General features: G+C 53.0%; 1 protein-coding gene across 1 annotated transcript; it reads right to left on the bottom strand.

Moving 5' to 3' along the window:
* Nucleotides 1–445: 445 nt before the first annotated feature.
* On the bottom strand, nt 446–15,187 carry HTR6 (5-hydroxytryptamine (serotonin) receptor 6, G protein-coupled). The gene is made up of 3 exons (XM_011993148.1): nt 14,558–15,187; nt 2,689–2,847; nt 446–2,500 (listed from the first exon to the last, which is right to left on the bottom strand). Exons 1-3 carry the CDS (start codon nt 15,050–15,052, stop codon nt 2,051–2,053), a joined length of 1,104 nt encoding a protein of 367 aa, XP_011848538.1. The 5' UTR covers nt 15,053–15,187; the 3' UTR covers nt 446–2,050.
* Between the last annotated feature and the right edge of the window lie 6 nt (nt 15,188–15,193).

The raw sequence follows: 15,193 nt of genomic DNA, 5'->3' as shown, positions 1-15,193 counted from the left end.
ATCTCCTGACCTCGTGATCCGCCCATCTCGGCCTCCCAAAGTGCTGGGATTACAGGCTTGAGCCACCGCGCCCGGCCAGAGATGGGGTTTCACCATGTTGACCAGGCTAGTCTCCAACTCTTGACCTCAAATGATCGACCTGCCTCAGCCTCCCATAGTGCTGGGATTACAGGCATGAGCCACTGTGCCAACTCCAACTCTTAAAACACAAAATTTAAAAACAAATATTTATGCAACTCTTGTTGCTTTTAAACTAAACTGCCCGTGTCACACATGGGAAATGGAGGCTCTGAAAGGGGAAAGAATTTTGCTGGGGTCCCAAATGAAAGGGGCAGAATCTGGACCAGAACCCAGGACACCTACCCCCAGGCCTCCTCCCACTACACCAGCTGCTTCTCAAGCCCCGAGTGGCCCTTCAGTTGAATCCAGTCCACACGACAGCCACTGCCTTCAGCTAGAGTTTATTGAGAGTCCCCTTGGGCAGGCCTGGGGGATAGAGGAAGCCCCACAAGCACCATGGCCCCTCCGTGGCCCGTGGCCCGTGGCCGGAGCCAGAGTTGTCTCATCAGCACCAAGGAGAGGGCCAGGCCGGGCATGGAGGACTCCCTGGGAGTTTGTGTTGGTGGAACTTGGGGGAGGCAGGGCTGAAAAAGGACCTATGGCAGGTAAACCGTGGCGACCAAGAGTTCCCCCACCCCCTGCCCCCAGAAACCAAGGCCCCTGTGCCAGAGTCCACCTGCCTGCCTCGTGGGCCCCACCCCACACCAGGGACAGCTCTTCTTCGACTCTGCTCTGTTGACCCAAGTAGCTACCATTCCCATTTCTCTCATTGACCCCAGGGAAAGCCAGAGGGAGGTGGGCAAGGGGCTGGGTTTATCCCCATCAGTTGTTCCCTTCTAGGTCTAAGGACCCCCCAGGATCGAGGTAAACCAGTCCTGAGGCTGAAAAAGAAACTGCCGCCTGCCCCTTTTGCCCCCAGGAGAGGCAGTGCAGCAGCTTGGGAGCTGGGAGGGTCCCTGAGAGATGGGGTCCCCACCCAGGAGCCAGAACAGGGGGTTGGGGAACCAGAGTCAGGCTGTGGGAGGCCAGGCTGGGGCTGAAGAGGGGGAGGCAAATGGAAAGAGAACAATGGGAAGAAAGAGCCTTTCCTGACACACAGCCAGAGAGGCCAGGGGGCGGGATAGCCGGGGGTCGTAGCAACAGAACGTATCACTTAACTGACCAGGTACTGGGTGCTGGGCCCACATTATCTTAATTCTCAAGACAACCCTGCAAGATAGGCATCATTTCTCTATCTTACAGATGGGATAACCGAGACTCGGAGAGATTAAGTAACTCGTGTCCGGCCCCAGAGCTCATAGGTGGTAGGGCAGAGGCCCACATGTGTGCCTGCCTGCCTCCCAGGTGCAGCTGCTGCCACATATATACCAGGGTGGGGGGACTGGCAGGTCCAAAAACCCTCCAGCAAATCATTCTCAGGGTTAAAGATCTAAGGCAGCACATCTCAGACTGTAACGGGCACGTGATTCACCTGGGATCTTGGTAACATGCAGTTTTGACTCAGCAGGTCTGGGCAGGGGCAGAAATGTGCATTTTTCACAAACGCCCAAAGGTGATGGCAATGCTAATTGTCCATGGACTACACTGTGAGTAGCGACGGGTTCAGCCCAGCATTAATCCATGCCTGCAGGTGGGGGCATTCCCTGCTGTCCAGCCTGACAGAATGGGCAAAAGCCATGATTGTTTACACCCTAACCTGGACCAAGAGGTCCTTCTTCCCAACATCCGGAGTCCTCCAGCCCATCCTCTGCACACACAAGTTACACTCGACGGTGGAGCATCCTTCAGAACACGGTATCTGAGTCAGCTATGATCCCTGCAGGTAAGGGGCCTGGAGATGGCAGCAGGGGCCGGCTCTGCGCACCCCCCTGGAGCTCAGAGGGCTCCTCGGAGACTTGCAGCCTCCTGGTCTTAGCCAAGAGCTGGCCCAAGGCCTCAGGGTCTGGATTCTGCTCAGTCCAGCTCCCCACTGGCCAGCCCCAAGCCCGGGTCAGTTCGTGGGGGTGCCGAGTGGATGCAGCCGCAACTTGGGCTCTGCGGGGTCGATGTTGAAGAAGTTGACAGCAGCAGCAGCCCTGGTGGGCAGCGGGGGGTCCCGGGTGGCCTCACCAGGAAGCAGCAGCTGGGCCGTGAGCTGCAGGCCTGAGGAGCCGCCCGAGCCTGCGTCTGAGTCCGAGTCTGAGTCCGGCGGCAGGGGCAGCGGCAGTACCTGCTGTAGACTAAGGCCGGGCCGGGGGCCACTGTGAGAGGTGCGCAGTGATGGTGAGGCCAGGCTGGCCTGCCGCTCCCAAGGACAGCGTGGACATGGCAGGAACCTGCCCAGCGCCCGCTTGAAGTCCCGCATGAAGAGTGGGTAGATGATGGGGTTCATGGTGCTGTTACAGTAACCCAGCCACGTGAGGGCATCGAAGAGGCCTGGGGAGATGCAGTCGCACACGGCCTGAGGGGAGGGGATGCGTCATGCCTGGTCCCAGGGCAGGGACCCAGGCCACCCTTCCCAGCATGGATGGAGCAGACACACACACGCACCACGAGAGGCAGCCTGCCCTCCCCTGTCCCCATGCCTGGACTGGGATCCAGGACCTCTCATGCAAGGGCCGGACTCACCTGCCCCTGCCGTGGCATTACCTGGACTATATTGGCCACAAAGAAGGGCAACCAGGTCACAAAGAACATGCCCAGCAGGATGCCCAGCGTCAGGCTGGCCTTCAGGGCCTTCCTGCTGTGCTTCGTAGCTAGACGCCTGCTGTCAGCAGACTCCACCCCTGGGCGTGGGGTCCTGGGCACCTGCGGAAAGGAAGGCCACACGAGTCAGTTGAGAAAGGGCCCCCATCTGACCCTGATCCTAGCCACAGACTGAGCTTCAATCCTGATTCTAGACTGAGCCCTAGTGCCAGGATTAAATTGAGCCCTGTTCCTTGACGGAGTCCCAGCTAGAGTCCTAGACCGAGCCCTGACCCTGACTCCAGGCCAAGCCCTGACATCAGCAATAAACTAAGCCCTGACCTTGGTCCCCAGCTGAAGCCTGACACCTACCATAAAGCCCTACATAACCAAGTTCTCAAACCAAGCCTCAACCGTGGACCTAGACTGAGCCCTGATCCTGATCCCACACTGAGCCCTGACCCTGACCCAGAATTTCATAAGGAGCTCTAGGAAGTGCAATGAGACAGAAGAATACCTGAAACACAAATCAGATGGTTCAGAACAACCATCCCTGCAAAGACAATATATGACACAGGCCAACACACACATTACAATGAGCCCAGCACCTTCCAAAGCCTTTAGTGCTACAGAAATCAATTGCAATTGACTGGGCGCAGTGGCTCATGCCTATAATCCCAGCACTTTGGGAGACCGAGGCAGGCAGATCACTTGAGGTCAGGAGTTTGAGACCAGCCTGGCCAACCGGGTGAAACCTTGCCTCTACTAAAAATACAAAAATTAGCCAGGCATGGTGGCAGGCACCTGTAATCTCAGCTACTCAGGAGGCTGAGGCAGGAGAATTGCTTGAACCCGGGAGGCAGAGGTTGCAATGAACCAAGGTCGTATCACTGCACTCCAAGCCTGGGTGACAGAGCGAGACTCCATCACACTCACACACACACACATATCAATTGCAGTTGAACAGTACTTGAAAAAGAGGACCTATTACTGTCCAGAGCTTGGCAATTGCTTTGTATGTGGATTCTCTTCATATTTGGGAGCAATAGTCTTGCCTGGGCAATTACTCTTGAGCCCCACAAAATAGAAAGGCTTTTTTGAGAATGTGTGCACAAAGCCAATAAGTTTGCAGCTAAATCTCTTGTTAGGTTCCTAAGGATGCTGGTGACCTTGGCATTTTACAACTCAATTATACTGAGAACTGGCAGGCATCTCCATTCTCAAAAGTGGACAGGAAGAGGATGAGGGGGTAGGAAGAAGGAGGAGAAATAAGCTACTTCCCAGCAGCTACTGAAAGGAAGGCATGGGCCCGAGGAGGTTAGAATTTGACTTTGCAAACTGGCCCCCACAGTCCCAACGGGCTCTCTGAGCTGGATGATTCTTCAGCTCAGCAGTGCTCTTCACTTGTTAAACTTCATGTGCCCTTTGAAAAGCTAACAAAATCTACACACACACACACACACAAAAAAAACACCTCTCCCCAGAAAATAAAAGACATAAATTTTTATACACACACACAGACAAGAAAACAACATTCCACACTTTCAGAAGGTTCAGAGATGACCTTGAAGTCTCTAGGTTTCCACCAGAAACCCCAAGGAGTCCATGAAAGCTGGGATGTGAAACCCTCCTCTAAAATGTGTGTTTTTGTAATCAATGTGGATTTTCATATATTAGATTTACACAAAATGAGGCCCACCTCTATTTACTATTTAATGCCCGTGGGCAGTGGTGTGCACAATTCATCATGAGCTACGCAAAGGGTGTGCGTGCTGTCTGGGAACACATCTGGGCTTTGACAGCCGGGGGTTTTCCTGGCACTAGGATTTGCGCAGTTCCTAAATTGCACGAGAGCCCTGCTTAGTTCTCGAGGCCAGAGGTGGGTCGGATGCGGGGAGATGAGAAGGTCAGAAGGAGGCAGGAGCGGAGCTAGATTCCCAGGCAGCCTTCCACAGATGGAAAGGCGGAGGAGGCAAAGCCAAGATGTGTCAACTCCAGGGAGCTCCAAAGTCAACACCCCACCCCATTCTGCTGCGCATGCCCTCTCCTCCAGCCCCGCTCTTTCTAGGCCTCCAGAGTTGGTGTCTTGTCCATGGTGCTGAAACCCCAACTACATGCGGTCTTTTCATAGGAGCTGGAATTCTAATTCTGAAATGGCAAGGAGGTCGCTGGGGCAGGGAGACGAAGCACATTGTAATCCCCATCCCTCAACATGTTTCTTCGCGTGAAAACTGATTGTACAAATATCAAGGTTATACAAATTCACAACAGAGGCCTTGGTTTCTCCCTTCTGTCTTGGTGTTGTACAGAGGCAAAAGCTGGGCTTTTAAGACAGGTGATCTGGCTTCAAATCATGCCTCTACCACTTACTCGCTCTGTGATCTTGAGAGAGCCTCTGTTTCCACATCTGTAAAATGGGAGAAATGATACTCAGCTTACGACATCACTGTGAAGCTATGGATAATAAATGCATGCACAGTGTCTGACGTTGAGTAGGTGCTAAATACCTGGTAGCCATGTTACTGTTTCAGTGTTGCGAGATTAGGGTGATTTTGAGCACTGTTGGGGACCCTGTCCTTCTGCCAGCAGCTCTGGCCTCCCCAAAGCAGCACAGACGCCAAGACAAATGCTCTGACTCACCATGCTGCAGCTCAGATGCCATGGTGAGAGGATGCTCTCCTCCGCCTCCACCCCATGATACACAAGTCTGCTCCAAAGTCATTCCAAGTTAGCGAGGGAGCAAAAGAGGGTTTTACTCTCCTCCCTCCTCTTCTAGTTTTCTCTCCTCCAGAGTGGACTCTATATGGCTTTTGTGACCACACCATGGTCAGCCTGGAGGAAGAGGCTCCTGCTTCCGCCAAAGAATCTCCTAAGACCTGCCACACCTTCAAATTGCTGCCATCAATGGGAATAGACGGCATGGAGAAGGAGGAGACACTGTCTCATCCAGGCATCGCTCCGACCCTTAATGACCTGGGGAGGGCAGGGGACAGGAGGCAGCCTTGATCTTATCAGAGCTCTAGGGCATGGGGGAAACTGAGGCACTAGGGGGAATATCTCAGGTCAATCACTGTGAGAAGGAGCTCCAGAGAATGGGGTGAAGATGAACTCAGATTCCCTTTCTAGTCTCCCTGGGAACAAATCCAGATTTTTCTTTCTCCTCTGCTTTCCGGAGAGTTGACTCAAGAACACAGGCAAGAGGAAAGAGAGAAGGAAACTGAGACTCAGAAAGGGTAGAGGACACTCTACCCTTCCCAAGGTCACACTGTGCCAGCACAAGGCCTCCTAACAAAACCTGAATGGCCCCAAATCAGCATTATCATCTCCATTTCTCGACCACTTACTACACATCGGCATTTGATAGTCATTAGGTTGTTCAGTCTTTATGAGAGATAGGCATTGACATCCCCATTTTGCAGATGAGACCACTGAGGCTCCGAGAGGCAAAATGACTTGCCAGAAGTCACACAGCAGGTAAGAGTTGAGTTGGGGAATCTGTCATTTCTGGCCCCAGGAACTCCACTCTGCCCACTTCACCAAGCTGCTTCCACCTTTGGAGATGGCATCCATGGGCCCAGTCAGGGTGGGGTTACAGAAACCCCACCACTGTCACCAAGAGGCCCTCATGGAGCAGAAGTCAATGGCAGTCACCAGTCCACACCACGGCATCTGACTGATGCCAGCATCACTCTTCCGGATTCTCTCTCCCCTGTAACCACCTCACAGCCCCTTGGGGCCATGTCCTGTCGTTTGCATCTCCCGTCTGTATCAATGTCAGAGGGCAGCTGCCTGAAGGACAATCCAGGGCCCTTCCAGTCAACAATCCCACGTACAGCTTCCAGCCAACACCTACATTCATGTCTGCACACTTGATATATCCAAGAATGTGTCTCACAGCACTACTCGTGATAGGAAAAAAATTGGAAACAGCCTTAATGTCCATCAAAAGAACAGTGGTTTAGACTGGGCACAGTGGCTCATGCCTATAATCCCAGCACTTTGGGAGGCCAAGGTGGGCAGATCACTTGAGGTCAGTAGTTCAAGACCAGCCTGCAAGACCTAGAAGGACATATCGTAAATTGATGCATGTCCTTGGGAGTAAAAGGTGATTAGCTGGAATTTGGGGGTCTTTTCCTTCATCCCTATTGTTGAATTTTTAAAGTGTGTTTATGTATTCCTTTATGCAGTTAACTTTATTTATTTATTTGTTTATTTTATGTATTTTGAGACAGAGTCTCACTCTTGTTGCCCAGGCTGGAGTGCAATGGCGCAATCTCAGGTCACCACAACCTCTGCCTCCTGGGTTCAAGTGATTCTCCTGCCTCAGCCTCCTGAGAAGCTGGGACTACAGGTGTGCACCACCACGCCCGGCTAATTTTGTACCTTAGTAGAGATGGGGTTTCTCCATGTTGGTCTCAAACTCCCGACCTCAGGTGATCCGCCCACCTTGGCCTCCCAAAGTGCTGGGATCACAGGCGTGAGCCACCACGCCCAGCCCACAATTAAATTTTTTTACCATCGTCTGATCATACTGTGAGAGTTATAAGACAGACTCTGGAGCCAGACTGCCTGGTTTCAAATTCTGGCTCTGTTACAACCTAGCAGAGTGACCTTAAGCAAGCTATGCTTCCACTTTCTGTTCTGTAAAATGGCATTATGACAGCATCTGCCTCATAGGATTATAATAAGGATAAAATAAAATAATACACAGAAAGTTAGAACAGTGCCGGCACATGGGAAGCCCCATAGAAGTGTTAGCTATTGTCGTTATTATTGGTCTCTGGCTCAGCTGTTTGATAACGGTGGTGATGGTGCTGGTAACAACAGTGATGTTTTTCCCTAGAAAGGGTCAAAGTGGTGAGCTCCCCAGAAACATATATTTTACCAACAACAGGAAAAGAGAGGCAGGAACAACTGTTGTTGTTGTTTTAAAGATGGGGTCTTGGCCGGGCACGGTGGCTCAAGCCTGTAATCCCAGCACTTTGGGAGGCCGAGATGGGTGGATCACGAGGTCAGGAGATCGAGACCATCCTGGCTAACATAGTGAAACCCCGTCTCTACTAAAAAAATACAAAAAACTAGCCAGGCGAGGTGGCGGGCACCTGTAGTCCCAGCTACTCGGGAGGCTGAGGCAGGAGAATGGCATAAACCCGGGAGGCGGAGCTTGCAGTGAGCTGAGATCCGGCCACTGCACTCCAGCCTGGGGGACAGAGCGAGATTCCATCTCAAAAAAAAAAAAATGAGGTCTTGCTCTATTGCCTGGGCTGGAATGCAGTGGCATGATCATACCTCACTTCAGCCTCAAACTCCTGGGCTCAAGCAATCCTCTCACCTCAGCCTCCTCGAATAGCTGTAACTACAGGCCACCAGGCCTGGCTAATTTTTTACATATACTTTTAGAGACAGGAGCTCGCTATGTTGCCCAGGTTGGTCTCGAACTCCTGGCTTCAAAGGAGCCTCCTGCCTTGGCCTCCCAAAGTGTTGGGATTACAGTTGTGAGTCACTGCTTAACTGAAATTTGTTGAGCACTTACTATGTGCCTGGTAGTTTGTGTATATTATCTAATTGAATATTCAAACAGCCTTGTGTGATAGATGTCATGACCCCTGGAGCATAAGGAGGTAAAATGCCTTGCCCAAGGTCATCCAGCTATGAGAGAAAAGAGGCAGGGCTTGAACCCTGACCAGCTAGACCCCCAGACTCCTGCTCCAGCCCTGGCTGCACCAGGCTGCCTGGCTCTGAGCAGCAGCCGAGCCTGCCATGCTCAGCAGTGTCACTCTGCCAGTCTGTCCCTGGCTGCGCCCCCTCCTCCCCCTCACAGATATTTCTGTGATCACAGCCTCCTCCTCTGAGGAGGAAAGACAGAGATGGAAGGGAAGATGGATCACTAAGACAGAATGATGCTTAGTTGGGTGAGGAAGGGCGAAAAAAGGAAGGGGAGGAGGAAAAGCAGGAGAAATTGATGGGAGAGGAGAAGGGAGAGGGGAAGACAGGGGCACACAGAAGGAAGACATGGGAACTGAAGGAGAGAAGGGTGGGTGGGAGTGGGGAGGAAGGTGAGGTGTAGAGATGGGATGAGGTTATGGGCCACAGAGACCCAGAAATCCTGCCAGGAAGAGGAAGAGGCTGGGCCTTTCCTACTGGGCTCTCCCTCAAGCTGATGGCCCATGCTGCGTCTCTGAAACTGTCCCTAACACCCTGGACCCTCCACGATCTCCCAAGGATGGCTCAGTGCCACCCACATCCAGGCTCCCACCTTCCACCGTGCTCCCAACACACAGACTCCCCTGCTTTGGCAGCATCTCACTCTGCCCCACGGCTCTTCCTCCATCCCCAGCCCACACTCCCAGCCCCAGTGCTAAGCAGGACCCCTTCCTCCCAGCCCTGAGGTGGTGGGAAGACCTGGTGGAAATGATTAAGCCAACCAGTGGCCTTTTAAAAGCCCGTTTCCATAAACAGACATAGGGAGAGGGGATGAAATGCTCAAGGCTGACCAGTTCCCATGTTCTGATCCCAGAAGAACTGGGGCCTTGAGACCTATGCCCAGCTCCTTTCCCTCTGCAGGGAAGCTAGAGACTGGAATGGGGCAGGAAGCCAAGGCTAAGTGGGGCTGGGAAAAGGGAAGGGGTCCAAGGCACCCACATCTGATTCATTCTCATCACTTCCTTTAGGTCCAAACATTGAGGGGGCCTCCACCTCTAGGCCAGCTCTGGTGGGAAGAAAGGGGTGGTGACCCAGGAGGGCCAAGCAGAGGCAGCATCCCGGATGCAAGTTCCCAAAATGCAGGCTGTTCACCAGGCAATCAGGAAAATGGCCTGCAGGAGGCTTGCTTAGGAGCCGAGTAGATTTGAAAGCAGGAACACAGGCAGAGTTTGGGTTTTCCAGAAAGCAGGGGGATTAGAACAGACACATTTCTGGCTTGAGCGGCCCCTGAGTCACTCTGCCTTAGAAGTAAGGTGCTGGCCTGAACAACCCATGAAGACCCCTCCAGCCTTTCACTTTGGGGCTTGGTGTGAGTTCTTTGCTTTCATCTTCAAACATACGCAGTGAATAATAGATTTTGAATGTTTGCTGGGGGAGGCACCCCTTCTATAAGCTCCATAATCCTCATCGTGATACAGGTTGATGATTAATGTCTGTATCCCTAACTAGAACAGATTTCAAGAGGGCAGGCACTGTCGGTCTCGTTCACCACCATATCCACAGCCCAGAACATCTGCTGCTCCAAGCAGACGTCAATACATGTCACCAAGCAAATGAATTCACACGATAAAAAGCTCAGGATCATGACACTCAAGAAGTAACTCTGAAAGGCATGAGAAAACAGGCAACCACAGGAACAGGGGTGGAATCCCAGGCTCCCTGAAGCACTGTGTTCACTGCATTCCTTCCACAAATACATACTGAGCACCCACGATGTGCCAGGTGGCCCTAAGTCCTGGGACCATGGTGGAAAACAGGCCAGGCACGGTGGCTCACGCCTGTAATCCTAGCACTTTGGGAAGCCAAGGCGGGTGGATTGCCTGAGCTCAGGAGTTCAAGACCAGCCTGGGCAACACCATGAAACCCCATCTCTACTAAAATACAAAAAATTAGCCCGGTGTGGCGGTGTGCACCTGTAGTCCCAGCTACTCGGGAGGCTGAGGCAGGAGAGTTGCTTGAACCCGGGAGGCAGAGGTTGCAGTGGGCCGAGATCACGCCACTGCACTCCAGCCTGGGCGACAGAGTGAGACTCCGTCTCCAAAAGAAAAGAAAACAGAAAAACAAGTTCCCCACCCTCACAGAGCTTAAATTCTAGAAGAAGGAAATAAACAGTAAATAAACAAAAATGGGTAGGTATAGAACACGTCAGGGGGTAGGAGGTGCTGCTGAGAGAAATAACTGAGGAAATGAGGACTGGAGAGGACCTGGGGAGGGTGGCAGGTGCTACTCTTGAGAAAGGGATTAGGGGAGGCAATTCAACAGAGGCTGGAAGGAAGTGATGGAAATTAGGGGGAGAACAGGGTGGAGACCTGAAGAAAGGGCGCTCCAACAGAAGGAACCGCAAGTGAGGGAGAACGGGCTTGGTGTGTTGAACAAGGAACAGCAAGGATGCCAGTATGACTGAAAGAGAAGAAACAAACGGGATTACAGAAGGAGAGGAGGCCAGACAGGGTCAGAGGCCAGGTGATGTGAAACACAAGGCCATCAGAGCAGAGGAATGACGCGGCAGGAACTGCGTTGTAAAGGGATCATTAGAGCCACTGTGGAAGGTTGAAAGAGAGCAAGAATGGAATCAGGAAGTCAGGGCCAGGCTCAGTGGCTCACACCTGTAATCCCAGCACTTTGGGAGGCCGAGGCTAGCAGATCACTTGAGGTCAGGAGTTCGAGACCAGCCTGGCCAACATGGTGAAACCCTGTCCCTACTAAAAATACAAAAATTAGTTGGGTGTGGTGGCACACGCTTGTAAGCAGCCCAGGTAGGAAGTCATCAGCCTGTGGGTAGTATTTTCAGTTACGAGACAAGATGAGGTCACTAATGGAGGAAATGTGGAAAAAGGACGAGGTGCTCTGAGGACTGAGGCCCAGGGATGCCATGGCTGGGGCGGATCCAGAGGACCCAACAGAGGAGACCAGAAGGCACAGAGAAGAAAAGGGGCAAGGTGTGGGGTCCCCAAGCAAAGCATTTCAAGAGCATCACTGCCCACAGGCAGCACACCAGCACAGTGTGATGGTACCAACCAGATCTGAGCTTAAACCCCACTTACCAACTGTGCAATCTTGGGCAAGTCACCTCTCTCTCTGAGCCTCGGTTTCCCCACCTGTCTAACAGGGGTGCGGGTAGTACTTGACTCCTTGGGTGTTTGGGGGATTAATAAGCTTAGCTCGGTACCTGGCACACAGTGAGTGCCCACAGATTGTGGGGCTGCAGCTGTTAGCATCTGGGAGACTCCTGCCCAGGTTCCAAGACCACAGACTCAGGTTCGATCCTAGTACCAGCCAGTGAGATTCATGGAAAGAAAATCTGTGTGGTACCGGCACCACTGAAACTAGGAATCCTGATCTCTTCTGCCCCAACCTCACCCAGAGACCAGCCAACTTCTCATATCCTTAGTCACAAGAGCAGAGCTTCCTGCACTGTGGGAATGGAGATGATTTTAGATGGTAAAGGAACACCCCATAGAATGAGTGAATCACAGAGTGAGCACGTCAGCCCGTTACAGCTCTCTTCCAGCTCTTCCAGGTGCGTCAAGACAAAGTCCCAGGTTGATGCTACCATGCTTGTGATACCTTCTAGCACGCTACAAAGAGAAAGCAGGCTCTAGGCTCATCACCTCAACCACACCAAGCTGCATTTTAGTGATAGGGCTGGGGCTTCTTCAACTTCACTGAAGTGGTGTTTGTGATCGCCTTCTGTTTATGGCAAGGGATACAGATTTTCCATTTCTAGAGGAGATAACGAAGTTTTCTTTCTAAACAAATTCATAGAAGCAAAAAGTGTATGGCAAGGGATACAGATTTTCCATTTCTAGAGGAGATAACGAAGTTTTCTTTCTAAACAAATTCATAGAAGCAAAAAGATAAAAGAGATGATTTAAAGAAAATGCTAAGAATGCCAGGCACCGGGGCACGCACCTGCAATTCCAGCTACTCAGGAGGCTGAAGCAGGAGCTCGAGGCCAGCCTGGGCAACATAGTGAGACCCTGTGTCTACTAAATAAATAAATAAAATGCTAAATGCATGTGAATTAAGTGGCTTGAGGTGTGGAGGTGGTGGTGGAAGAGGCATTAAGGAAGATATCCTCAGGCAGTTCTTGAATGCCTGAAGCTTGTGAAATGCTCCTTTTCAAGAACCCAAGGACTCCTGTAACCCTAACACTTTGGGAGGCCGAGACAGGAGGATCGCTTGAGCCCAAGAGTTCAGTGAGTTTTGAGCGTGCCAGTGCATTCCAGCTCTCCAGGCTAGAATGAGCCAGGATAAATTCTAGGCTGCAGTGAGCTATAATCACGCCACTGCATTCCAGCCCTCCAGCCTGGGTGATAGAGCAAGACCGTGTCTCTTAAAAAACAACAATAACAACAACAAAAAACCAAGAACCCAGGGTATATGGCCCAGGGCAGCCATCCTATCCCTGAAGAAGCAAATCAGAGTCCCAGCCACCTGCCAAGACTCAAGAATATTCTGCAGGCAGCATGGATGGGGGAAGGAGCAGGGCCGCAGCCAGGACTCCCAGTCCATGTGGGGCCCTGTCCCCACCAGGTGATGGGCAGGGGTAGCTTTGGGCCTCACCACTGGGGTGGGACAGGCAAGCTTGTCTGGGGGACTGCCAAGGAGGGTGTTAGCCTTTCACCCCTCTGCCAAGTCCCCATGTGCCCAGTGACCTCCAAGGCAACCCCCACCCTCCTAGAGCTTTCGCCACCCAAGGCTACACCAAAAGAGCCCAGCTTGGACTTTCCTCAAGACCTGCGACCTAAGTCACTGGGTCTCAGGCCTGGTCGGTCTACACTCCCACCCCCACCCCGAGGGTGGACAATAGGAGTCAGGTGCACTGCGGCCTGGATGGCAAGAGCTGGCACTCACTTACAGACAATGCAAGGCCTTGAGCTAAGAGCACCTAACCCATTCTGAGGCACCGAAACGAGACAGGACCTACTATGCACAGTGGGGATCAAAACTGACCTCAATCAGGAGTTCAAGACCAGCCTGGCCAATATGGTGAAACCCCATCTCTAGTAAAAATACAAAAGTTAGCCTGGCGTGGTGGTGGGTGCCTGTAATCCCAGCTACTCAGGAGGCTGAGGCAGAAGAATAGCTTAAACCCGCAAGGTGGAGGTTTTAGTGAGCCAAGATCGCACCACTGCGCTCCAGCCTGGGCGACAGAGTGAAACTCCGTCTCAAAAAAAAAAACAAAAACAAAAACAAAAAAAAACTGACCTTGATATGTGTGACCCTCCTGGAGCTTATATTCAAGTCAGGGAGGCAGAATGAACAAGTCATTCTTATGACTTGTTCTTACGGAGAATAACAGGGATGGGGAGTGTGGATGGGCCTGCAGACAGGGTAGTCAAAGATGTCCCCTGGGAAGAGGGCAGCCGGGGGAAGAACATTCCAGGCACAGGGAACAGCAAGTGCAAAGACCTGGGCACAGAAGTAAGCCCAGTGCCTTCTAGAAGCATGAGAAAGGCTACAAGGCTGTTGTAGAGTAAGAGAGAGGGAGAGTGGAGGTGACACTGGAGAGGTTGGCAGTGCGGGATCCTGAGGCCAGATCCTGAGACAGGTTTTCTTTATCTGGAGCACAATGGGGAGCCTGAAGTCTGAAGAAGGGGAGCGACATGATCACTTCTTTTTTAATTGCTCCGGCTTCTACACAGAAGATGGAGAGTAGTGGGTCTGCAGCAGAACCAGTGGAGGCAGTAGAAGTCTACGCAGCCTCCCCAGTAAGAAGTGGCAGTGGAGATGGCACCTGTTTAGAGGGAGCACCAACAGGTCTCGCTAATGAATGGCATGAGGGTGAGGGAGAAAAGTATTTCTAAGTTCCTGGCATGTGATGCCGAAATGGTGCCATTTGCCATGATGGGGAAGACCAGGGAGGCAAAGAAGGGGAGAGTTGGGCCACCATAAATTGTCTGTTGTACATGGTGCCTGGGAGAAGCCTGCCGCCTATCCTGACGGAGCTATCCTGTGCTGGGTGGGTCAGGCATTGGGTCTGGAGTTCAGAAGAAAGGTGGGCGCTCACAACTGCCACGCAGGGCCATGAGCAAATGTGTGCTAAGTGGCGATGCCCAGGGTGTTCCCAGGGGCTGCTCATTCCTCTCCATCCCACAGCCCAGGTCTCCCTGCACACCCCGGGTACCTGCAGTGTCTCCGAGGCCTGGCTGGCCATGCCAGTGGTGAGGGAGGCCACCTGCACGGCTTGCTTGCGGGCAGCCAGCAGGATCCTGCAGTAGGTGAAGCATATGGCACCCGAGGGCAGGAAGAAGGTGAGGCCCGACGCCACGAGGACGAAGGGCAGGCTGGCCAGCAGGCGGCACTGGCCCGGGACTGGGGGCCGTGCGTGGCCCAGCTCGTGCCAGCCCAGCAGCAGGGGCAGGAAGGAGGCGAGCGCGGCGAGGCTCCAGGCGCCCAGGACTAGCGCCAGGGCACGCGGGGGCGTCATGCGCAGCTTGTAGCGCAGCGGCGAGAGGATGAGCAGGTAGCGGTCCAGGCTGATGAGGCAGAGGTTGAGGATGGAGGCGCTGCAGCACATTACGTCGAAGGCGGTCCAGAGCAGGCAGAGGCCGCGCGCCAGCACCCAGCGCCCGTATAGCGCGTTCAGCATGGCCGGCGGCATCACCACCAGCCCCACCATCAGGTCGGACGTGAACAGCGACACCAGGAAGAAGTTGGACGTGTTGCGCAGCGCGGGCTGAGTGCAGATGAGCACGATCAGCAGCGAGTTGGCCGCCGCCGTCAGCGCGATGACCACGCACAGCGCGGCCGCCACCCAGCC

The sequence above is a fragment of the Mandrillus leucophaeus genome, unplaced genomic scaffold, assembly GCF_000951045.1.
Source record: "Mandrillus leucophaeus isolate KB7577 unplaced genomic scaffold, Mleu.le_1.0 Scaffold426, whole genome shotgun sequence".
Lineage (NCBI taxonomy): Eukaryota > Metazoa > Chordata > Mammalia > Primates > Cercopithecidae > Mandrillus > Mandrillus leucophaeus.
The sequence above is the reverse complement of the archived record's forward strand: the minus strand, read 5'-3'. Positions and strand labels throughout refer to the sequence as shown.